The sequence below is a fragment of the Aspergillus heteromorphus genome (genome assembly GCF_003184545.1).
Source record: "Aspergillus heteromorphus CBS 117.55 chromosome Unknown BO70scaffold_1, whole genome shotgun sequence".
Lineage (NCBI taxonomy): Eukaryota > Fungi > Ascomycota > Eurotiomycetes > Eurotiales > Aspergillaceae > Aspergillus > Aspergillus heteromorphus.
The window spans coordinates 119,918-144,341 of NW_020290406.1; the positions used below are offsets into that span (position 1 = coordinate 119,918).

General features: G+C 53.8%; 7 protein-coding genes and 1 non-coding gene across 8 annotated transcripts; 4 read left to right on the top strand and 4 right to left on the bottom strand.

The window, feature by feature from the left end:
- Window positions 1–391: 391 nt before the first annotated feature.
- BO70DRAFT_305088 (rRNA-processing protein UTP11) lies at window positions 392–1,649 on the bottom strand. The gene is made up of 2 exons (XM_025540000.1): window positions 1,457–1,649; window positions 392–1,381 (listed from the first exon to the last, which is right to left on the bottom strand). The coding sequence occupies exons 1-2, from the start codon at window positions 1,550–1,552 to the stop codon at window positions 602–604; spliced, it is 876 nt and encodes a 291-aa protein (XP_025403746.1). The 5' UTR covers window positions 1,553–1,649; the 3' UTR covers window positions 392–601.
- A 549-nt stretch (window positions 1,650–2,198) lies between these two features.
- Window positions 2,199–2,680, top strand: BO70DRAFT_270120 (uncharacterized protein; the record flags this gene model as incomplete). Its single annotated transcript, XM_025538961.1, has 2 exons — window positions 2,199–2,310; window positions 2,442–2,680. Coding segments are annotated over 2 exons (351 nt in total), but the record flags the coding sequence as incomplete, so codon positions are not given.
- A 465-nt stretch (window positions 2,681–3,145) lies between these two features.
- On the bottom strand, window positions 3,146–4,295 carry BO70DRAFT_326812 (putative transcription initiation factor TFIID, 31kD subunit; the record flags this gene model as incomplete). The annotated part of the gene is made up of 1 exon (XM_025540672.1): window positions 3,146–4,295. Exon 1 carries the CDS (start codon window positions 4,076–4,078, stop codon window positions 3,146–3,148), a length of 933 nt encoding a protein of 310 aa, XP_025403748.1. The 5' UTR covers window positions 4,079–4,295.
- Window positions 4,296–4,429: 134 nt separating this feature from the next.
- BO70DRAFT_357151 (putative lipin Smp2) lies at window positions 4,430–7,527 on the bottom strand. The gene is made up of 5 exons (XM_025541965.1): window positions 7,064–7,527; window positions 6,936–7,006; window positions 6,587–6,881; window positions 5,641–6,538; window positions 4,430–5,593 (listed from the first exon to the last, which is right to left on the bottom strand). The coding sequence occupies exons 1-5, from the start codon at window positions 7,170–7,172 to the stop codon at window positions 4,705–4,707; spliced, it is 2,262 nt and encodes a 753-aa protein (XP_025403749.1). The 5' UTR covers window positions 7,173–7,527; the 3' UTR covers window positions 4,430–4,704.
- A 4,159-nt stretch (window positions 7,528–11,686) lies between these two features.
- BO70DRAFT_357154 (tRNA guanylyltransferase) lies at window positions 11,687–13,274 on the top strand. Its single transcript, XM_025541966.1, has 8 exons — window positions 11,687–11,786; window positions 11,845–11,934; window positions 12,049–12,180; window positions 12,243–12,287; window positions 12,428–12,603; window positions 12,659–12,747; window positions 12,830–12,934; window positions 12,983–13,274. The coding sequence occupies exons 1-8, from the start codon at window positions 11,773–11,775 to the stop codon at window positions 13,211–13,213; spliced, it is 882 nt and encodes a 293-aa protein (XP_025403750.1). The 5' UTR covers window positions 11,687–11,772; the 3' UTR covers window positions 13,214–13,274.
- Window positions 13,275–13,276: 2 nt separating this feature from the next.
- On the bottom strand, window positions 13,277–14,439 carry BO70DRAFT_357155 (uncharacterized protein). Its single transcript, XM_025541967.1, has one exon. It carries the CDS (start codon window positions 14,160–14,162, stop codon window positions 13,389–13,391), a length of 774 nt encoding a protein of 257 aa, XP_025403751.1. The 5' UTR covers window positions 14,163–14,439; the 3' UTR covers window positions 13,277–13,388.
- A 157-nt stretch (window positions 14,440–14,596) lies between these two features.
- Window positions 14,597–14,692, top strand: BO70DRAFT_t1. Its single transcript has one exon. It is a non-coding gene; the product is annotated as a tRNA-Val (tRNA).
- A 7,796-nt stretch (window positions 14,693–22,488) lies between these two features.
- Window positions 22,489–24,012, top strand: BO70DRAFT_383699 (class I SAM-dependent methyltransferase; the record flags this gene model as incomplete). The annotated part of the gene is made up of 2 exons (XM_025545597.1): window positions 22,489–22,998; window positions 23,118–24,012. Exons 1-2 carry the CDS (start codon window positions 22,730–22,732, stop codon window positions 24,010–24,012), a joined length of 1,164 nt encoding a protein of 387 aa, XP_025403752.1. The 5' UTR covers window positions 22,489–22,729.
- Between the last annotated feature and the right edge of the window lie 412 nt (window positions 24,013–24,424).

Genomic DNA, 24,424 nt, shown 5'->3' on the forward strand with positions numbered 1-24,424 from the left:
AACACCTTAGAATTATAGCTGGCAAAAAAATATCACACAATTATGATATTCTATCTACCTGCTTGCGTGTAGTTAACCTATATATAATTAACCGTGCTGTAGAGAATTAAAGTATTAAATTTGATTACCTTCCTAATCAGGCCTAGTGTATTTATCAAGGGTGTATGTGTAGTACTATTTAATCGGTTGGCTATCCCTAGATAGGAAGGCGGAAGGTGTGGCAGGAGACTAGCCGGTGTGGCTGTAGCGGCTCCCAAAAATTACTGATAATTTTCACTAGAGCAATCACATGACTGGAGCCTTCCTATGGTGAAATACTGCCGGGCGGTGAGACCTGCTGTAGAATCCCAGTAGGCAAGCGTAGGACGCGTGGAGTAATTGCCATAAAAGTGCCTTGATCACTGTACAATAAAAAAATGGTATCTCGAACGCCGGCGAATCTATCCTGTAGTAGAATACACTGGAACTTTTCCTACCCGCAACCCAACCCATGCAAAGCCAAATCATCAATCATAGCCAGTGATTGATGCAGCATGAAGAAACCCAGAACCATCAAAGACAAGGGAGCAAAGGAGACCAGATAGAATCGAATCAAATCAAATCACCTCTTCCGCTCGCGGATCTTCCATTTGACCCCGTTCTTATTCGTGCCACCAACCACATTATCCATGCGTCCACGCTGCCAGTCCAGCTCGCGCTCCGCGGCCGTGATATCCTTATACTGCTTCTGCAGCGACTTGACCTTGTTCTCGCGGACCTCGGCGGCACGCTTCTTCATCTTGCGTGCGCGACGAGCCTCAACTAGAGCCAACCGATCTGCTGCAGCCTGCTTAAGCGACGTCTTCTTCTTCTGTTTATCGCCAAACGACTCCTCCTCATCCGATGACTCCTCCTTCTCTTCCCCCTGCAACCTCTTCTTCTTCAGCGATCTCTGTTCCGTACGGTCATCCGCAAAGACAACCTTCCGCCCCTTCTTCGCCCCCTCATCATCACCTCCCAGGTCGAAATCATCCTCATCATCGAAGTCCATATCGTCGTCATCCTCACTGTCAACCCCCTTCCCCCCACCCAGAATCGCCTTCATGCTATCCTGCAGCCTTAATTCCTCCTCCGCCTTCTCCAGCTGCCGGCGCACCCGCTCGCCCACCGTCCGCAGATACCCCGCATCCTGTGTCTTGTACAGCTTAATCGCGTCGTGGCTGAGTCCGCGCGCCGCAGCTGAGTCTCGCGTCGCTCCGGCCCCGTGCTTCCCCTTGCGACCTGAGCCCTCCGACAACATTCCGAAGGCGAATTCATCGGGGTTGCGCTCCCGCACTTTTTCTTCCAAACGCTTGATCTTCGCTTTCTTGTTGTTGTAGTCTTTCGCACGGAGGGAGTAGTCCTGTTATCACAGATGTCATCTTAGATTGCGATTCCGCTGAGGTATGTAAATGGGGAGGAGAGGGTGGTGATGTACCTTGTGCTTCTCAAGAATACCCCATTTCTCACGGCCGGCTAGCTGGCCACGCTCGCGGTGATTCCGCCGTTGAACGGCGTTGCGCATGGAGGACATGGTGTGTGATTATTTCTCCAGTCCTTCCTTGGTCTTCTTCTTCTTCTTCTTTTTGTAAAAATCCGTGCTCGTCACGGAATATGGTCCGGTAGACAGGTTGTGATGTATGTTGCAGCAACAGCAGCAGCTGTCAAAAAACTGAAAAGTCGGAGTCGGAGACACTAAACCGGATGGGGTAAGTCGGCGACCAACCTTCAGTCACTCACGGCGATTTGAGCACCTCGAACTTCTCGGCCCTGCGTTCCCCAATTGCGTCTGTTCGCGGCTTTGACTGGGTTGGATTGTTTTCTTGAGGGAGGGTGCACTCGTCGTATTTTCAATTACTCCATCTGATCACCTGCTGGCTTGGACTGCTTGCCTGCCTGCCTGCCTGCCTGCCTACCTACAACCTAACAATACCACGCACGCACGCTGCCTCGGTGCCGGATTGAACACAGCTTCCTTCTTTCTCACCGAGACCACGCCTCGATTCTGTTCTCGATTTTCGGTCCCTCGGTGCTCGATTGATACACCACCCTCGAGCTACACCAACATCACCACCTACAATCTACATTCACCTCCGTCTGATCCATACCAACCCTTTACGACCGCCAAAATGCCCACCCCACCAACAACCCCAGACCCAACCACCCAGCAACAGCAACAACCCAAACCCTACAACCTCCGCAACCCCCTCCCCCTCTCCGCCGCGCAAGAATCCGAAGTGAAGCAAATATACTACAAGCGGGTTCGCGGACTCTGCGCCCCGGAAATCAAGGGTGAGTAAACCCCCCCTCCCCCCTCTCTCTCCCCTCGCCCTCATCCCCGTCCCCGTTTCCTCATGCAGAAGCGAAGGCTCAGGCAGGCAAGCGAGACCCCAAGCTAACGTGAATAATACCAAAAAATGCAGCATTCGCCGAATGCGCCGTCAACCGCACGGTGACAGCAACATGGGTATGTCGGGAGCAACGACTCGCGATGAACTCGTGTATGGTTGCGAAGGCGCGGCCGGAGGAGGAGGACCGGGCGCGGGAGGAGTGGTTTGCGACGCATAGCGAGCGCAGACGGGTGAAGGAGGAGGAGCTGGCCAAGGTGGAGCAGAGGCGCGAGGAGGTGATTCGCATGATGAGGGCGGATGAGGAGAGGAGGAGGAGGGAGGGGAAATAAGACTATCGCTGCCTACTCTTTCTTGGGGTATCTTTTCTTCTCTCCGAGATTCCTGTTTGGGTAAAAGGTGAGGCGTATATAGGGTTTTTGTGTTTTCTTGTTGCTGCTGCTGCTGCTGCTGCTATTGTTGTTGTTTTTTATGGCGTTGTGTTACTCCGTGCGCATGTATGCATATGTTCTTGTACAGTAGTAGTGGTGGGGTGTGGTTGATGAATGGGTGGTCTGGCTGTTGGGTCGATGTTGACAATATTGACAAGGGTGATGAACAGACACACAGACAGACAGACAGAAGAAAGACGACTGAGCAATGAATAGATTAAATCTCCCGTCCACCGGACCATCCAGTCCAGTCCAGTCCAGTCCAGTCTAACCCGACCTAAGTAAAAACAGCGCCCAACGCCTCTCATGCGAAACAAGACATGACAAGAGAAGAGATAGAAGCACCGATTAAACATCCTCCATATCCCGATCCCCATCGCCATCCCCACCCCTATCCCCTTCACCCATGGTAGTATCCTCCCCAAACACATCCTCCATCTTCCCATCCTCATCCTCTTCTTCTTCCTCCCCATCCCCCTCCTCCTTCTTCCCAAGCACGCCATTCTCCCCCTGGCCGTCCCCATTGCCAATCCCAGCGCCCTCTCCCTCAACCACCTCTTCCTCCTCACCCTCGCTCTCCCACTCATCCTTCAACCCCCACCCAGTGCCCGTCAAACAGAACCTCTCCGGCGGCAACCTCATGCCCCCCATCACAACACTCTGATTAGCAGCGGGCGCCTTCGCCGCACCCTGCGTGTCAAACCCACGACTCGCCCCCGGCAACGCCACACGATTTCTCTCCGCAGCAACATCCATAAGAAACTCCTTGGGCAACCCCGGCTGGAACTGATAATGCAGGCGGGACGCGATACTCAGCCGCAGCGCGGGCAGCGAGACGCTATTGATTTCGGCGGGCGCGCGAGAGGAGCTGGGACCGCCGTCCGTCGAGCCCGCATAGCCTTCTGTGGCCAGGTGCACGGCGTCTTGCAGCACCGAGGACGTGTAGCGGTAGGCGAAATCGAGGAGTTGTAGCGGAATGCGCTCTTGGTAGGCTGTTACGCCGAGGGAGGAAAGGAGCATGTGGATGAGGCGGACATCGCGCGGCCGTCGCGTCTTGCCGCTGTCTTTGAGGGAAGTCGAGGGGATTTGTGTCGGCGCAGCAGCGGGTAAGGTGGTGTTTGTGTTAGCGGTTGTGGTTGTGGTGGTGTTCGGGTTGGGGTTCGGGTTCGAGTTGGGTGCGGTGGGTTGGCTGGTGGTGTTCGCGTTGGTGGTGGCAGTGGAAGGCTCGGCGGGGGGCGTGATCGGGTGGGTGGAGGGTTGTGTGTGATTTGGTGAGGCCATTTTGGTGGTCGTTGCGAGTGTGAGGTTGGTACGTAGGTATTGTACGTTGTAGTAATGTGGTGTGTGGTAGGTAGTAGGTAGGTGGAGGTGAGTTGATGGAGGTGAGGTGGATGTGGCAATGTCAATTGATGCGCGCTGACATGGTCTCCAGGCTGCGGGGTTCAAAGGTGGTTGGTTGTAAGTGAACGCGACCAGGTGTTACTCAGGTCGGTGCAGCTGGGAAGATGGATGGATGGATGATGGATGAGTTGAAAGGCGAACGTTCGTTCTTCCGCTCGAGGCTCCGCGCTAGTCCATATTAGGTATTCTATCGAGTCCGCTCCGCAAGTGAAGAGATCAGAAACAGTAACACTCAGGTCTTATGATTGTGCTCGGATCCACTTCTATTCAGGTCCAGTATGTAGTATTATGCGGACCATTCTCTCACTGCTATCGTACATTATGCGCAACCGAACAAGCAACAATATGGCTATGCGACCTGTGCAACGCCAGATGCTATTCTATCAACACTAACACCCTCCATGCAAAATGTTCAATCCATACGCACTGCGACTCGTCTCATGACGGGGTATCGGCGCGGAGTCACGCGGTTGTCGCCGGTGCTGAGTGGATGTCATGGCCACCCATCAACGCTTCGGAGACCCAGGGTTGGACTTCAACCGCGGCGCCTCCGGCTCCACGTCGGTCTCGATCTCGTCTTTGTCCTCTGCGACCTCATCCGGCCGGAGACTGCTGCCATCGGCCAGTTCGGATCCGTCGACAGAGTCCTGGGAGATATAGCTGGCGCCGAGATCTTCCCCGGCTTCCTCATCAACGTCACTCCCCTCGTCATCGCTCAGCTCCCCATCATAGTCTTCATCTTCCTCTTCCTCTTCATCTTCCTCGCCCTGGTCGTCATCTTCCGCTTCACTGTCCGTACACGAAAAGTCCTCCAGATCTGGCGGGGGCTCCCTCCAGTAGGTGAAGTCGGTGTACTCTTCGCCTCCAGCCTGTACCAGCAAACTGACCGACGGAAAGAAGTGATCCAGCAGCTCGCTCATCGAAACATAGCTGCTCTTGTACTTGTTCAAACTGAGAAGGTCCAGGGACACCTCTGCATTCGAGTTGATCGTGAATATCCGCGTCGAAGGGATGTTCACAGACCGGTAGCTTAACGCGTCCGTAAGCCGGTTGCCGAACCCGGCGTAGAACGGATTCTCCTTGCCATTGAAAAGACCCAGGATATCCCGCAGGCAGGCCATTTTGAATACCTCCGGCTTTCTCAGGTAGATCTCCCGTCTGAGCGCCGCCATCGTCCGGTCCGGGCTCATGATCACTGGCCCCTTAGGTAGCCGGAATCCCTCTTGACGAACCCCGTAAACGTAGGTTCGGGTGAGGTCTGCCTGGCCTACCGATCTACTCGTCAGGTACATAATATTATAGCCGTTGTTGGCGATATCCGTGTACAGCTTGGCCACGCCAGCATGCGTCCAATCCCGACCAATCATGTTCAACACATGGCCCAAGGCGTCAGACCTGCAGGTTATTAGTCACATGCACGACAGACCATTAAGGCAACTCACTTGGTGATCGTCCCATCGATGTCGGAGATAACGATGGGCGTGTTTCCGTTCCATAGGTACATATTCGCCGTGCAAGTGGCTCTGTTGACGCTAAACGACATATCATTGGCACCCGGCTTCAGGTTCATGGCCTTGAGCTGGTTGCTTGTAAGACGCAAGGTCTTCGCGTAGTTCCGGGCAGGCTCTTTGGTCAAAGAGTCCTGTGCGGGCGACTGCGGAGGGGTGGGAAAGCCGGGTTGAACGTCGGACTGCGTGCGATAGTGTCGAGCGGTCAGCGGTTTGTCCTGCAGGGACTTGTCGCTATCGCTGTGATAACCCGGATCGGACATGGCATTCTCGCTCATGGCGGAGCCCGGTCTCATCGCGTTGAACGTGGCGCGGCGATTGGCAGCCTCTTTCGCTTCCTCACTGCTGTATATCCACAGGTTTCCATGCTCGTCTGCCCCGATAAGAGCCCCAATATCATAATTTCCCTCTAGTTCCTCGGAGAGAATCTTTCGTGCGAGAACTTCCGCGCGGAGGGCATCGTCCTCGTTACTCTTGTAGCCAGTCATGTCGAGCACGAGATCACCTGCGTCAGTGATGCGAGATGGGATATTCGATCCAGTCAGCTTCTTCGATAGCGACACAGCGCGAGACATCGCGTCCTCCGGCGAAATCGGCGGAGGGCTTCTCGACCGGTCGCTCGGTCCGGCATCATCGCTCGACACGCTCGCCGCAGAGGGCTGCACTCCGTATACTTGATCCACGACGCTAACACTGTTGGAGCGGCTCTTGGTCAACAGAACACTATCTGTGGCCATCCGATCTATTCTTCCGGGTTCATCGCCAAACGAGCCGTAACGGGACCTGCCCAAAGTGGGGTCGTCCGGCGACCGTGAAAGAGGTGTAATGGTACCTGCAACTATCAGCATTGATCACAACACACAACACCGCGAAGTCTTACCCAAATCACTAGTTGCCCGCATTCCCCTCGATAGCAGGGGAAGATCGGCGGACATTTTGCCATCGGGCAAACTGCCATGAGATGATCGATCGAGATCAAGATATTCCGGTTCTTGAAAAGCCGATGGAAGGTTCTCTTCGCTGCGCATTTTTGGGCTACTAGTTGGCGATACCAATGGCGACGTCTGCAGCGCGGCGGGGATCTCATCTGTTGTCTCGAAGACAAAGAATGCTTCCCCGCCCTCACCCAGTTTCATCGAATAACCTTGTTTGACACCATTTACCGAGAATTCCACCTTGATAAGACCTTAGTTATGCTGAGCGACTGGGTTGACACGGGCGGACGGTACCTTCTTCTCGTACGGACGGAGCAGGGAGAATTTGCCGAAGCGAACATGGAATGGTGAACACGCGAGGGTTCCTACAGCCAGTGGGTTAACAACTTCCCCTTCGACAGGGCAAAGGAAAGGCGACGAACCATCCTCTTGTTCGATCACGATCACATCGATAGCCCCACTCAAGGTGGCTGGATTGATGGAGTTCCATGTCTTGGAGACAGAACCACTGATGCTTCGGACGTATTGCATCCTGTAAGAATGGCAGGGAATTTCCCTGGATTCTCTAGCAAAGATTGAACGATCGCAAGAGATCAAGGGGGGTGCACAACGCACACACAAAGGCACCGAGGATAGGGGAGGGGGGTTGGAGGTTAGACGTGGGAGGAGCAGGAATTGCCGCCTACATACGGCCCATGTGACAATGCCCGACAGACATGCCCCGGAGTGGGATCAATAAAGAGAGACTGAGACGGTCACTTGCAAGACAAGGGAGCTGACACGCACGCATCTGACCACACAAGGAAGCGAGTGGAAACCTGTGAGGCAGGCGGATCAGACAGACATGCAGGTGAGGCCAAGAGAAGGAAACGGGGCCGAATTTGAAGCTGTTGGCCGTTTGGTAGTTGTTGGGAGAGGCGTTCTCCAGGCCGCGGGCCTCAACAGCCCAACCGGTCCCGGCTGCTGCCGTCCTGCCGTTCTGCCTGGGCCACCTGGCTGCCATCGTCTGGCTGCCTGGGTTTCTGCCTTCCTCGGCTCTGGAGGCGGGCGCTACGCTAGTCCCCGTCCGGTTTTTGGGAAAGCAGAACCTTGGCTGACTCACTTCTGACTCAGCGGAGTTTTTTTGTCAGGTGATCTGTCCCACTCTCGGCAGCCTCCGCGGCGCATCGGATTAATTCCCATTCCCAAGGGTCTGAACTGGTCGTGTCCCTCCTTCACTGCCTTCCACCAGGTCGCTTGTCCTCTCCCCTCATTTCTCCCCTCCATGGGTCGCGGACGCTGGGATGTATGAGCCGTTGTTTCTCTCCTTCGACGCCTACCCCAGCGTGGTCCCCCGAGTGAGGGTACGAGGCGTCATGGCTCTCTTCCTGGCAGTCACCATCCTCTGGGCTCTGATCTGGTATACCCCCATCTCTTCCACTTCACGTGGAGACCGCCATTAGCTAATCGATTGACATCAAGGCTGCTGTATCGTGCGTGGCAGGTCTGTCAGACTCCCAACGACCAGCTGGTGGAAAAGCTCGGGCTGGACATTCCTCCGCCTCCAGAAGTCACCCTCGAAGAGATCACCGCCCGTGAGATTCGCATCGCCTGGAAACAGCCCGAGTTCCACAACTCCATCCACAAACATATCATCCAGCTGAACGGCATCAAGGGTACCTCCGGCAATCGCTCCTTCGACTCTCTGTGTGATACTAATGCTTGTTAGTGGGCGAATCGAAACGAGCCGAAACCGCGGTCGAAATCTTGAACTTGGTCCCCGGCAGCATCTACCATATCTGCGTTCTCTCCGTTAGCGCCGCCAACTTCCAAACCCCGAGTGCGATTATCCATGTGCGCACAAAATCGCTTCCCTTGTCCCAGACTCAGCAAAATGCCCCGGTCGGCACCCCTACCATCCGAGCATCCATTCCCCGGTCCACCGCCGGTCTTGCGGCTCCATCGGCCCCGGTCATGTCTCGAGAACATAGTGGCGGACAACTCCAAGCGAAGCGTTCTTCAGCTGGGCGGAAACCGTCTCCTGCAGCAAGCGCGGCGGATGTATCACATGGCCATGCGGAGGAGCTGCAGAAGAGTGCGACAACCGACGATCACGACGAAACCCTCGAACAACTCGCCGACCGATTGAAATCGCTGCAGCACGAAAATGAGACCGTGGAAAAGCAGGCCACCGATGAGGACGAAGAGCACGCGACCACTCTGAAGGAACTGGAGAAACAGCGGGACGACCTGAAAAAGCGAGTCAAGGAGAAGGATGAAGCCAGTGGTGATCTGAAGAAGCACGTCTACAAGCTGGAAAGTGTCAATCGTACCGTGCAGAGTGAGAAGGCGAAGCGTGAACGACTCTTGCAGCAAAAAGAGTCCGAGCGCAAGAAGCGGAAGTCCGACATTGTCCGGTGGCGGGAGCGGATTGAAAACTTCACTAGTGAGGCAGCCGACTCGAGGGAGGAAAAGGCTCGGGTTGAAGAGGAGGGAAAGACACGTGGGGATGAGGTTCGGGAGAAGATCGCGAAGGAGCATGCGGATATGAAGGTCATTGATGACGAGATTCAGGACAAGGGCGGACGCATCAAGAAGCTCGAGGAGGAAAGAAAGACTCATCAGGGAGCGGATACCGAGGACGGGAGAGAGCTGGACCAGATTGACAACGAGCGAGCCCGGCAGTGGGAAATCAAGCTGGGCAGTCTCCAGGCCCGCTACGCTACTCTCGTGAGCCTCCATGCCCAGGCCCAGCAGCAGTACCAAGAGGCTCAGGAGCGTCTGAAGTGGCTGAGTACCCAACGAACCAGCAGCACGGGGCCGTTCGCTCTGCCAGCTCTCGATCTGGATCTCTCCAACACTGCGACTATCCGAGCCCCTCGCCGGCACCGCAGTTCGCTCACCAGCAATGTCTCCTCGCCCATGAACTATACGGCTATGGAGCCATCCTTTTCCGGCGGTATCAGCTACAATCCTCCCGTTACCAACTCACCCACCTTTGGGCCTACTTCTGCCTTCTTCAACATTACCAATGGGATGACACTTCCCAGTTTGCCGAGTCAGTCAGATACCACCAGGAATTATGCCGATCTATCTCTCGGAAACCCTCAGATGAGCCCTCGCGCAGACGCACTACTCCCATCCGACCTTCTTGGAGACGAGGAATCGCCCGAGCTTCCCCGACCAGTCGTTCGTTCTCGATTTTCCAACCTTGAGCAGTCTGGCGCACAGCTCGACTTCCCCCACGCCCCACCCTCGCCCGATTCCCCCGGAAGCCGTCCCGCTAGCCTTTTCGCCAGTCCGCACGAGAGTCAACCTCGCCCTCAAGAGGCTGACTCTCAGCCTGTGAACCTAGATGTGGCCGAGGCACCCAAGAGTGCGTCGCGGAGACTGTCTGGGCTCTTTGGCTTTCATCGCCCTCGCGGTAAGACGCTTGCTGACGAACCGCCACTGCTGGGCAGTCTGAAACCAGGACAAAGTCAGTCGTTCCCCCGTAATGTGGATGAGATGGATCCCATTGGGGCAAGGCGCCGTCGGCTGAGCTATACAGGCAACTGGGCGAACCCGATGTCATTATTCCCTCGGAGCAATACAACAGGCGCCACCACTGATAGCTCCTCTGACCATCTTCCGTCTCGTCGGACTGCCATTTCTAGCATCTTCTCGCCCAGTCGGTTTGGTTTTGGCAGCGGAAGTAGCAGCTTGCTCAAGACCGGCGAGAACTCCGATCTCGGCACCGGATACAACCAGTTCAGCCCTAGGCACGATCCTATCGATCCTTCATCTATCCTGGGTAAGGTCCGTCGGGATTCTTTGTCTCCGCGTCCCTCGTCAACCTTTTCCTTTGAGAACCAGCTTCCTCATCCCTCTACGGACAACCGCCACTTTGGCTGGCCGTCGGCAGAAAAGCACGGCCACCGGAGTCCTCTGGGATTCGATTGGGCGTCACCGTCAACCTGGTCGAGAGTCCAGTCCCGCCGGCCATCGACCCAGTACGGCTCTTCTGGTCATTTGCCTCTGAGCCTCACTGGAGAGCCTGACTTCCTCCAGGATTCTTTTGAGCGGCAGGGGCGGCCATTACAAGCGCCGATCGGCACACGGCCATCCTCCTCCCACCGGCCGGTCACTCCAAAGCTGAACCCTGCCGCACCCTCCTTCAAGATCTTCGGGAAACGCTCGGACAAGAGCAAGGAAAAGGAACACTCGGGGGAGAAGGATATGGATGTCCAGTTTGACTTCCTCATGGATGAGGGCTCCCCTTCGGAATCGCGTGCCTCTAGGGACTCACGGTCTTTCTCGATCCTCACTGGCGACTCGTATGAGTCCTTGGAGCGCTTGCCCTCTGGTGGCTCGTTGGATAACGGCAGCTCGAAAGAGTCCTTTATTCGCAAAATCACCCGGAAGGGTAGCTCCGGCAAGTTCAGTTCCTGGAAGGACCGATCCGGTCTCTTCTCTAAGAAGGGTGACCCCCTGCAAGGAGACATTGACGAAGACGGGCATCACGAAGCGCAGCTAGCGAAGAGCATCGACAGCACTGTATCCAGCGCCCCCTCGGCAGATCGGTCGACCCGCAGCAGCCTGGGGTTCTTCAGCCGCATGTCCAGGAAATCTGACAGAGCACCTAGCGAGACGAGCGAGCGGCCTAGTGAGCGGGCCAGCGAGGCAGAGGATGAGGACATAGCCGAAGAGATGCATGCATCTTGAACATACAGCTACATTCTTTCACATTTCTTTAGTTTCCAGCATCCGTACTTAGGGTAGTACATCTTGGCGTTTCTGATAGCTTCCAGCTGTGGGGCTTTTCATCACCAGTGTGGCTCTAGCATTCTCTATAATTTCCTAGTTAGTTCGATAGAAGTCATTTTGGCACTCCGTGTCTGGCTCTTTTGTGATCCAAGTCGTTCATTGAATTTTCCATTATGTGGCTGTAAAGGGGTAGTAAAAATCATACAAAGACGTCGTTGGTCTCTCAAAGGCCTTCAAAATTTCCATCGTATAAGACGTGGCAGCAGAGCCAGAGTTGGGCGAGGAAAGCGGTTCGGTTCGTCCCTCATCCCCACCAGAATATTCATTCTTGCATCTCCAGCCTGACCCGCCTCCTGCGCAACACCAGCCACGGACAGGACCTCTTCCTACCAGGAAATTAATCAGAATGGCAAACTCCAAGTATACATCCCATCTAATTTCAAACATCCACGGAATAAATAGCTAACACCCCCTCCAGGTACGAATACGTCAAGTCCTTCGAGCAACCGGACCTCTTACTCCCCAACACATGGATTGTGGTCCGCATCGATGGCAGAGGCTTCCACAAGTCAGTTCCCTACACTGCTAGTAGTCTCTGGGCACCCGCTTTGGGGTAGCTACCTGCAACCCTTATCCAAAACCCCCCAAGTTCATGTACATTCGGAACTGACGACCCGAATAGACTTTCCGATCGCTACGGCTTCATCAAGCCCAACGACCGCCGGGCCCTGGACCTCATGAACGCCGCCGCCGCCGAAGTCATGAAGGAGCTCCCCGATCTGTGCATCGCGTACGGCGTCAGCGATGAGTTCAGGTCTGTTAACCACTGACACAATGCCCTTGTGTGCGTGATGTGATAGTACTGACCCAGCCTAGTTTCGCCTTCCACCCCAGCTGCCAGCTCTTCGAGCGGCGCAGTGCGTGAGTATATCCCCTCCTCCTCCTCCTCCTCCTCCTCCTCCTCCTCCTCCTCCTCCTCCTCCTCCTCCTCCTCCTCTCCCTCTCTACTCTCCCCTTTGGACAATTCCTGTCAGCGCAGACTGACCATGTCGGGTATACAGCAAGCTCGTAACAACTATCGTATCCACCTTCACGGGGTACTATATCTACCTCTGGGGGACGTATTTTCCAGATACGCCGCTGCAGCCGGGCGGTCTTCCCTCGTTTGACGGGAGAGCAGTCATGTATCCGAACTCGAGGATTCTGAGAGATTATATGAGTTGGAGGCAGGTGGATTGTGAGTACTTTGCTTTTTCTCCTTCGGTCTGTGGACAAGTGCTCATGCGCAGCAGGCCATATTAATAATCTTTATAACACGACGTTCTGGATGATGGTGTTGAAGGGTGGGATGAGTAATACCGATGCGGAGCAGGAGTTGAAGGTGTGTTATTTTTCTAGTTTATTTTGCATATGAGGTTGAGGTTGGTGGTGGTGGTGGTATGGGACTAAAGTGTGAGTGACAGGGCACTATCTCGTCCGACAAGAATGAGATCCTTTTCAAGAGGTTCGGGATCAACTACAACAATGAGGAGGATATATACAAGAAGGGCAGTGTGATTTATCGCCAGGTATGTGTGCGCTTTATCTTGGTGTGGTGTTGTGCTGACCCGACCTAGTATCAATTGGAGGACGTGAAGGCGGGCTCTAGCAAGGAACAAGAAGAGGAAGAAACAACGCCGCTGCAGGCAGGCATCCCTTCGAAGTCACAGCAGGAGAAGATCCGCAAACTGCGTCGGAAAGCGCAGGTGGTCGTCGACCATGTCGATATCATCAGGGATGAGTTCTGGGATAGACGGCCTTGGATCCTCTCGGGGAAGCCTGGGAGGCTGCCTGCGGAGTCGAAGTAGGTAGATACAGATACTAGGCACCACTCTTCATACCAGCTAGGAAGACCATAACGAGTAATGCGCGTGTTATTCATGAATAAGAACAGCCAAGCGGCAAAGCCATGGGTATCTACAAGTCTAAATCTATCAATTACATACATGAAAGTCCCCGATCCAGCGTGATAATCAGCCCAGCTCATTTCTTCTCGTCCTTGGACTTTTTGGACTTTTTCTTCGACCCGTCGTCCGACGACGACTCCCGCGTCTTCCTCTTCTTGCTGCTGTCCTTCTTTTCTTTCTTCTTCTTCTCCTTCACCTCTGCCTCGTCCCGCCCGCTCGACTCCGTCTGCTCCAGCTCTGTCGCCGGCGGCGTGGGATAATCCTCCTCGGGACGATGCTCCTCCACCTTCTTGCTCTTGCTCTGCTCCTTCTCTGCCTTCGCCTTCAATTTCAACTCCTTCTTCTCCCTCCTCTCCACCCTCCTGGCCTCCCTCTCCTCCCTCTTCTTCTTCCTCTCCTCTCTCCTAACCCGTCTCCCCTCCTTCCTGACCCTCCTCTCCTCCTTCCTCGCTTTCCTCTCCTCCTTCGTCTCCTTCCTCGCCTTCTCCTCACTCCCCTTCTCCTTCTCCTCCCGTTCCTTCAACCCCCCCAACGTCCCTGGCACAACCTCCCCGCGCACAAAATGGCGATAGAGCTCACTGGTCAACGCATTCGGCGCGCGACTGCTCTTCCCCGTCGCACTGCTCTCGGTGCCGACGCCCTTGAGCGCATCCTCGAATCCGCGCAGCCACCACTGATTCGTCGGGTCTTTCGTCGTCGTCTTGCCCACACCGAGGTTGCCTTGGCGGCGTGCGACTAGGATCGGTCGTGTGAGGCCCAGCCCGCTGTGCGTGTCCGGGCGGCGGTTTGGGTTGAGGGGGTTGCCGGGGCCGGACCAGCCGAGGCGAAGGAGGTAGGCTTGGGCGTCCATTCCGTTTATTTCGAATTTTGAGTGGTTGAGGTGGTGTGGGTGGTTGTAGTTGTTGCGGTAGTTGGTGATGGTGATGGTGGTGGTGGTGGTGGTAAATAAGCGGATGGATCAAATCATCGCTCAGCCGTCGCGCGACTCGTCGGAGGGTGGGTGGGTGATGTGACAACGAGATAGATACCACAGACAGCAGTGGTTAAAGATAGTCTCCTGATGGGTATAAATAAGAAGAGAGAGACACTTCACACCCAAGCGAAAGCAATAGTAGAATAACAACGAGGATGAAAGAAGGAGCGGAGTAACCGCGCAAGGGAAAAAAAAAAAAATCAAACTCCGCAAGCAACAGACCGACCGGCTGATAACTAACCAACGATAAGAATTACTGGATCAAAGCAGCCAGGCTCATGATGGCAAAATTGAAACTTTAATTTTACCCAAGTCGCGTGGTCTAATGGTTATGATTTCTCGTTCACAGCATGTGAGATTCGTCTCGAGCGCCGAGAAGGTTCCCGGTTCGATACCGGGCGCGACTATTTTTGTTTTTCTTTTCATATCTCTTATACTGATGCTGTTGCATTCAACATTTGAATACATGTACATAGTGCTTACTGTATTCGTTTGAATAGTAGTGGCAATGTTTTTTTTTTTTTCGGACTTTCTTTCATTTTGTGTTTCTGGATCTACAGGCTTGGATCTTACTAAGATACTAGTTATTAATTAATTAATTCAACCCCAGACCATACCATGTTTGTTCACGGGTGCAGATAAATGTCAATATATATTACTAGTAATCTAGTTTAAAGTGCGCACATGGCAAGATCATTCATTTATTTAATCTGGTTTCCGGAACCGATTGATCAATAACGTAAACAATCCTATCTCCATGAAATCATACAGAATACCGAGGTATATATAAATAGAGGACCTCGGACTCGCAGCGTAGTAACCCAGAGAGTAGTAGTCGCGGGGCGGAAAGAGGGGTTGGTTTAAATACATCCTAAAAATACTATGGGTGGTGGTGCTTTCCTGTTGAAGGGTTAAAGTAGTAGTTAGCCGTTTCCTTACATAGAGCTTAGGGCCTTCCAACTGAAAGAAAAATATATTTTCTTCCTAGTACTACTACTTTATAAATCCAATGCCTCAAACCTCCCCAGCAGAATAGACCAAACAGGAAATCACAACGAGTCCACTACCAACCATGCACCGCACAATAACTATGTATATCCCTACCCATCTCTTCATAGCAGCATCATATACCCCTCTCCTCTAGCCTGGACGCCGTGCCAAGTCCCAACGCTACACCTGCACCTTATCAACTAGACACCAGTACTAAACAAAACCAACCCTGTTTTTACCATGTGTGCCAGGTGCCTACCATGTGCGGACTGCGGCACACATGGTACTACTATACTAGGCAGCATTAGCCTAAAGACCGCCGGCGTGATACTATACTACCAGTTAGTTAATATAGGAGGGCTCTGCCAGTACTACTGTCAGCGCCGGCGGTAGCATAATGCCGCAAGCAAGCCAAGAACAATGCGATTATTGTTGACCATTTGTATTGGGAACTGAAGACTCACATCGGGCCCTATGGGTTGCTGATTTATCTGGCTGGTGTTCTAAGGCTCGATTGGTCTTTATGGTCGATCGGGGTTTATTGTTGGGTTGTTTGGTTGTGTTTGCATAGTTCTATTGATTATAGTCTGTTGACTTCTTGGCGGTTTTCAAGTCTCCGATATCATGAAATTTTAAGAATGATCGATCTGGCAGGGAAATATGTTTGGAGATGGGAGAAGAGTTGAGCGATGGGGTATCTCAATAATAGGTAGCCACAGTCACTCGGCCGATACGATACCTCTTCCCCGTAGAGGATGGGTCGATGTAAATAGTTGGCGATCAAAATGAACTGTCAGAGAGGATCCTGCTTACCAAGAACTGCTAGAATGGAGTGTCTAGACCTGTCGCTTTTCTTGGCTCTGGTATGCGGATGCAAACATGCTATCCATAGACTCCACCCACTCCATACTCAGGTATACTGGTATGTAAGTATACGCCTTCCAAGGGATGGATAGATGGATAGCTAGATAGATGGGCGGATGGGGCAAGACGGCTAGATACACGTCTCCAACGGCGCAAGCCTGCCATCCCCGAGAAAGTGGATGTGTCTCATGAGGCCAGTGCACCTAGCGGGCTTTGTGACGGGAAAATGCTTCAAGCGACTCCATTGATCTGAGTGTCCGGCGTGTTTGAACATGCGCTAGGAGGCCGCGGAAGTGAGCCCGCACACTTTGCATTTTGCACGTATCATGTAGGTACCAGGTGCGCAGACCAGCCAAGTAGCCCCCTGACTCACCGAGGAAGCCGATATGCGTCGCCGGGGTTGAGGGGACGCTAGATCCCTGGAAATCACGAGAAGGCGCATAACGCGGGCGGTGATGAGAAGAAGAAAGGGGGGGGGGTTGGGGTTAGATGGATCTGGATGGTCAATTATAATCTGAACTATTGGATTACAAGAGCAAGAATGTAGTAGTTAGGAGGAGGGGAGGGACCATTATAGCTATGGTCCTTGTGCAGTTGCAACCCGTAGCCACAATAATCTAAGTCACCAGCTGCTTTGGACATGGGATTGGTCAATGGTCGGGAAAGGTCGCTCGCAGCACTATAGCCCTGTGGATCCCTGGTGGGCAGAGGAGACGAATTGAAGTCCAATCCTTTCGGGTGACCATCGCCCCCCTCAAGACCGAAAGACACTTAATAATAATTCTTAGCCAGATAGATAGATAGTTAGTAACTATGCACTGCCGCACTGCTAAGTGTCTTGGAAGCGGACTTGCAAATGTCGTTTCAATTCCCAGAATAAGTTGGTCAGGGATGACAGTCTGGCACCACTGGATGGAGGTGTGGCCGAGGAATGGGCGCTGCGCAAACACACACGGCTGCATCACCGTCCGGGAGGAGTGGTGATGGCCAGACAAAGTCCATTCAGAGTTAGTCTCCTGGTCAAGCGGCAGCAGGACCACCCCCATCGTTGATCATCAGTCCAATTATGTGCGTAGTTACGCCCCGACCCATCCAGAGCGAAAGCCGACGGATTGGTTCGCCCTCGTGCGACTAGCGCAGCAGCATCTCGTACCTGCTCTCGTGTATGTATGTGTGTAGAATGCCAGGAGTAGGAACACGAGGGTCGCAAGGGTGACGAGGGTATAAAGGTCGGGGGACCCTCGTCGCAGGCCATTGGCCTGCATTCGGGGCTGTCTTGTTTTCTCCGGCACGATGGTTGTCGCCAAGTAACGCTGGAAAATGGTCGGAGGCGTGGCAGGTGAAACTGAAACTGACCGGTTAGTTGCGTCCAGAGCAAACCCTGGACGCTGCAGGAAGGTCGATTCGAATCCAGGCGGAAACAAGTGGCTGCTGGCTGGATGGATGCGGACTTGGCTCATGACGTTGATCTGTTCTCTGCGGCTCCCATGCTAACCTCAAAACGGGGGAGATGTTTGCCCGTCGAACGTGGTGGACTCGCCCGGACTGGGCGAGAGGCATCCAGGCTAGACGCACTCTGCGACGTGAGGGTCGGCGATGGTAACGCCGGCGAGGCCCTCAAAGGCTCCGTGCTGGACAAGCAATCCTCTCTCCTCCCCTCCCAAGGCAGACCGGAGTACTTAGCAGGACGGGCTGCCTTGGGTAGAAAGGGCGCTTATACGAGAAGCGTGATATGGTACCAAACTCTGGAGAAGTGGCTGCGAGAGCCTGGATGGGTTATGTGCCAGTCGATTCGACTTCGCGTCGGCATTACCACGGTCGACCGCAACTAGGCCCAATCTCCGGTAGGGGAAGGGCGACGACGACTGACTCACATGGTCGAGGGGTGGACAAATAACAGGGCAACAAGTCGTGCGGTTGATATTTCCGATGGGGGCGTTGAAATCCGGGTCGGCGTCGGACGGTGGATACAACTACTGGCGGTGGTGGAGGTGCAGTGCAGGTTAGGGAAAGGACGAGCAGTGAGGGTTTTTGGTCCTGAGGGAAAAAAACGGCCCCGCTCTACGGGGGTTGGGAGAGAGGAGAGGGGGGAAGGGGATCCAGTCGGATCCAGTCGTATAATTTACCAGGACCGAACCAAGGCACAGTGCAATTAAAACCGCAAAAACCGCGATATTGTACATCCTGAAGGGAAAGAAGGGGGATTCTCATTTGGAGGCAGAAGAGACCGTGAATGAATCACCACACTAGATGGTAAGTAGGTAGTACCGGTGGGCGATCACCACCACAGCAGACCGATGACGAGGGATCTTTCACCCACGGTGGGAGTTGATCTAGTTGCCCGGCGGGAACAGGGTTAATATCTGGTCAGTCGAGGTCCAATAGAGAGAAAGGGAGGGCATGGCATGGCAGTTGGTTTCCGGACTAGCGTCGCGAGGGCAACATCTGCTTAGGTTTGACACCTAGTAAAGTAGTAAATGTTTTTAGTGACGCCAGGAGAGAGGAGAAAGGATGGCAGGATGGGGGGGAGTTCATGGCCCGGGGCCCGGACGGCCAGTGGTTTAGCTAGATAGTCTACAAAGGTGGTTAGTCGGAGTGGTTTGTGCGTGCATTTAAAGCTGGACGGGGATGTTCCCACGTCCTGGGCGGATGCACGCTGCCCAGGCACAAAGTACTACACTAGCACAATACAGACTGCATGCATCACCACCACCCACCATCGACCCGAGAGTCTGGGAAGCGGTGAAACGATCAACATGGTCAGATAAGTCACAAGGCAACTGCCAGCGTTAGCCCAGACGCCGGCCTGCTACGGCGCCAAGCGAGCGGATGACCATGGCCTTCGATGGGGGACACATGTACACAATATGTATGCCCGGCGTCAGGAGGGGACGACGCGCATACGGAGAACATGCTACATGCGTCGCCCTAGTGTGTGCCCGGCATGGCGTTTCCTGGTCATCCCTCCCCCTTCGAATCGCTTCTTTGCTTTTTCCTCGTCCCCTAGTAGATTGTCCCCCCCCCACCTCCCTTCTGCTGATAACTGGCCTCAAATATCGCCTCACCATCCAACAGTTCGGCCTTCGAAGTCACAGATCAGGCTCAGCTCTCACGCTGATCCAGATAGAACCGGTGGATTATTAAGTTTTATGGTCCAGACAGCCCGGGCCAGGAAGAGGTGGTAGTGGCCGCGGTGGCCGTACTACTTACTCCCTACGGAGTACAGCAATGTAACCTAGCCCGAGCCAGCCTTTCCCTTAGGAGATGGGAGGGCTGGCTGGCCGCTGGTCTCTGGCCTCCGTACCGTAGCTAGAGGTCGGTGGTTCGTGTCACAATACTCCGTACCTCGAAAGAAAAAAAGAAGAGGGAAACCACGTTCTATCTATATGAGAGAGAACCCATCTTAGTACCTGGGTTAATTCCCGACACGGCTTATATACATCCGTCGGGGGGATAAAGCATCTGGCACGATGTGGAAGAGAGGAGGAAGAGGAGGAGGAGGAGGAGGATGATGATGATGATGATGCTGATGATGCTGATGATGTTGATGCCGCTGATGCTCATCTTCTCCAGTCCAACCAGCCGGGCAACGGTCCCACGACAAATCTCCGACCACGATCCTTCCCACAGTCCACGCTCTGCCAGCGACGCCGGGCAACGGGGGGAGCTAACCAGTAACCACCCTGGTGGTGTGCTGGACCGCTGGAGTTGGAGGGAGGGATGGAGCCCCCTCAGCAAATGATCCACACCGGAGCGGCTGCACGCAATGCCGTGGTTAGCGACCCTGAGCGATGGAGGGTTGGGACCAGCTCTGGTTTGCCTGCCTCGGGCGCTACGGGCGAGGGTTGGGAAGGGAGCCACGCCCGAAGCTTCAAATCCTTCAACCAGAGTGTTGGTAACGCTGCCTGACGCTGGTCGTGCCGCGTGCCTGAGAACGCGGGCAGCAACCACTAGGCCCACGGAGATATTGTGCGTTAGTGGCCCCCGAGGAAACTTTCCTTTATTCAACTAAGTGTGGGAGACGGTCCGCATCCCGCCCGGAGGTTGATTGAGGACCCATCACATCCGTGGTTGACCATGGCTCGATCCTGGTTCGTCTCGCTTTAAGATTTTCTTGCTCTTTCCCTTTTCGCTCTGTCGACCCGGCCCCTTCCCACTGGCTTTCTAGTTTCTTCCTTCGACATACGGACTCTTAAGTAGTAACTGCAGTAGTATGATCCCCGCCCTTCCCCCTTCCCATCGTCCAATCTGCCTAGCCCGCCCGCACACAGCTACGTACTACGTACATGGCTGACTGACTCAAACCGGGTAGCTAGTCCAATGTCAGTTGGGACAACGGGTCGCTCAGGTGCAAGATGGACGTCAATCGAGAGGGGAATTCCGAGACGTCGCGGGACTCCAATCATTAACCGCCAGTCGCCTCCCTGCTTGAGCCCGAGTATCCGAGTTGACATCGGCTTGACAGCCTCAAGTTGGGTAGTGGCGTCGTTCTGCTCTATCTGGAGTGCAGAAGAGGATGAGAATGGTTAATGAACAAGGGTGCCCGGTAGGACGGGTGCCGTATTCCGTATTGTGTCAGTAGAGAAGTGAGAAAAATCAAAAAAGTGAAAAAGGGAAATGAAATAAAAAAGAAATAAGAAAATAAAAAAAAGCAGATAGATACCATCTAATAAAGGAAATCGGAGGCGCTAAACTACCAGACTCGTGGTGGATACAGCTTTTTTGGATTAGTAGATATTTAGCCCTGCTCTTCCTGGTGTATGATAATATGTACGGAGGATGTATCCAGCACGTAAGTGTGGATTAGGTACGGCTAGAGAGGTCCAAGTACAAATGCAGGCCCGGGGACACGCCCTGGTTACATACATGCATCGGTACAGACAACCAGAGGAGCAGATATTCTGTACCTAGACAGGTACTAAGCCCCTTAGTGTGTTCTGTATGAGTTCTAGTATGTATGTATGTAGTAGTACCATACAGACACCCCTAGGCAGGGAGCCATCGTGCATCCGCCTAAGGATCAGAACGGGACACACAGACGTGGATTATATTGCCTTAGGGAACTCCGGCCAACTTTGACGTTCGCCTTGGCCGATGGAAGATTGATAGGACTACGATGGCCGCCGTCTGGTATCGGTACCAGATTTTGATCCAAACGTCAGGGCCCTTTTGGACTTTACTGATCCGCGTAGCTGCCCAGAAGCACTAGGGAGGCCGTGTACCATGGTTGAGAGAGGGGCTTTACTTGCGCAGAGAACCAATGACGCCGGACGGAACAGATCGATAGCGGCAGTATTTCCCACCGTCGGCCTTGAACCCCCCCGTTTGTGTAGGTAGCAGTATCTGCTTAGGTACCTACTCTGCCTTAACATAGTAGTAGTAGAGTAAGGTACTTCATAGTGTGTACACTGTACCACGGTACCTGCCTGCCCTCTACACACTACTCACTCGGACCATCTACTTCTTGGGTACATCCAGCCTCGCGACGCCGACAACATCGACTCAGGCTCCCTCAGTCTAGCCGCCAGCTTCCCCCTGATCTTTCCCCGACTCCCCTTATTCTATTCTGAGGCCCTCCATCCGCCCCGCCTTCGCGCCCGTGGGCCCAACGGGGAGAAGACAGCGGCTGCAACAACCTTAAAGGCAGAATTGCTTGCCTCGCCGCTCCTGCGTCTGCTGCTCACTATTCTCCATCCATCCATCAATTTTCGTTTTCCGCCCGCTCTGTCTTAGTCTCTTAGACCCTCCCTCCCCTCCCCCCGTTTCCTCCTTCTGCTCTTCCCCCCGGGCCTCGGGTTTTCCCCGTCGTCTACTCCGATGCCTTGTTCCAATTGATTTGACCCTCGATCGTCCACTCTCCGATCCATGGCTAGTTCGTCTTAACGCCTAGCACCAACGACTATCTACTATTGCTACTACTACGACAGCTACTACGACGACGACGACGACGACGACGACGGCGACGACGGCGACGATACAATTACCACCACTACTGTTATCGAGTTGTTCTATGCCGTTGCCGTGACCGCTACTTCACCTTTGTTGTTTACCCCGACGGCGTTCCATTCTCGCGGGGAGGGGGTATCGCTTTTGCTTTCGCATTACGGATCCTCTCGTGTCCGGGCGTCTCTGACGGACCTCCCATACCCTGTCGGTGCGCGCGTGTGTGCACATGCATCTGTCCGGATCGAAGTGGATTTGAGGGAAAAAAATTATACACAACCGTGGACTGCTGTCATTCCTATCCTTAGCTGTCTCCTTCCCATTTTTTTTTTTTTTTTTTTTTGCAATCTCACGCCCCTCCCTCTCTGCCACTGATTCTTTCCGCAAAAGCGGAGCCCCTCATTGCGCTTCAATTCCATACACTCTTTGACGCCTTCGCGATCCAACCTCGTCTTACTCTCTATGTGCCTCCTGCCGTTCGACCTGTCTATCCCGTCTGCAGCCTGCATACATTTCGTTGGCTAACATCCGTTGTTACCCACCCCCGTTGACAATAAATCTCCGTGGGAAATCCTGCATATCTTGCCCTGTCTCCAGGAAATTACTCGCTTCTTAGTTGTTGGACAGATCTCATACCTTTCGCCTTCATGCTAGAGAATCGGCAGGCCGTCCTCCCCCCAATCACCATGGCTTCGTCTCCGTCTCACAACTTTTACGCCTCTCGAGCCGCAAGGACCCCTGAGACAGACACAGCCCGCTCGAGGCACGGCTCGGATGCGATGGACATCTACGTCATCACAGACCAGACACCCCCAGAGTCACACCAGGCCAATACGCCCCCAGAAACACACCAGGCCAACAACGAGCGTGGGAATCACAATGGGTCTCCAAGCCTAATGAGCACTGTTAGTAGCAAGTATGTCTCTCGTTTTTCTTTTGTGGCCTCTATACCCCTCACGGTCTTCTTTGCCACCGGATTCCCTGCTATCAACCACTGGGCGACTAATGTTGGGATACTTGACTCGCCCCGTTTAGGATCCCCGAACCGCATGATCCTTTCTGTGAAGAAAACGGACGAACATACCATGGATATCGCAAGGGAATGTATATGTTGCCGTGTGACGAACAGGAACAGGACCGCCTCGACATCTTCCACAAGCTATTTACGGTAGCACGGGTCGAAGAAAGCTTAATGTACGCCCCTCACCCCCACAATGGCAGATTTTTAGACCTGGGGTGCGGAACAGGAATTTGGTCCATCGATGTCGCCCACAAGTACCCCAATGCCTTTGTTGCTGGGGTGGATCTAGCTCCCATTCAACCCTCCAACCACCCACCGAACTGCCAATTCTATGCGCCGTTCGATTATGAGAGCAACTGGGCCCTGGGGGAGGATTCCTGGGATCTTATTCACCTGCAGATGGGCAGTGGCAGTGTTGTGCGCTGGCCCACGCTTTACAAAAAGGTTTTGGCGCATCTTCGGCCCGGTGCCTGGTTTGAGCAGGTTGAGATCGACTTTGAACCGCGCTGCGATGATCGTTCTTTGGATGGATTGGCCCTTCGGAATTGGTATTCATACCTAAAACAGGCGACACGTGACTGCATGCGACCCATAGCTCACAGCTCGCGCCTAACTATCCAAGAACTGGAGGAAGCGGGCTTCACCGAAATTGATCATCAAATGGTGGGATTGCCACTCAACCCCTGGCATCAGGATAATCACGAGAGCACTGTCGCTCGTTGGTACAACCTGGCAATCTCCGAGAGCATCGAAACCCTCAGCTTGGCGCCATTCAGTCGCGTCTATCATTGGCCCTTGGAGAAAATCAGGAAAATTGCTGCGGAGGTCAAGTCAGAAGCTTTTAACAAGGAAATCCATGCCTACAACATACTACACATATACCAAGCCCGGAAGCCGATGGTTCATTGATCGTACTATGGTCCAATGCGGTGCTTGTGTATGGTTCGCTTGCCACGCAAGACTACACATTTCTTCTTGCATTTCCATCCAGTTTCCGACAAGATCTTGTTGTGATCTTGACTGCCATGACATGCCAAATTCACAGGGCTCACTTCCAGACGCGCACACTTGCAGGCCTAGCAAGTTTATCACTGCAGTCGATCTCCTCGCAAAAGGAATATGGGCATGGTCGACTGTCGCCATGCAATTCGCTTGTTCTATTTCCTGTCATTCTCAAGAGGGTCTAGAATTGGGAACCCCGAGTAAGCGACATGTGTTCCGTCTTGCACCCGGAGATGGCGCTTATTGGAGGAGACATCTGACTAGGCTACAAAACATAATATGCGGCATTGGACCTCTTTCGGAACCCGCAATGCCACAT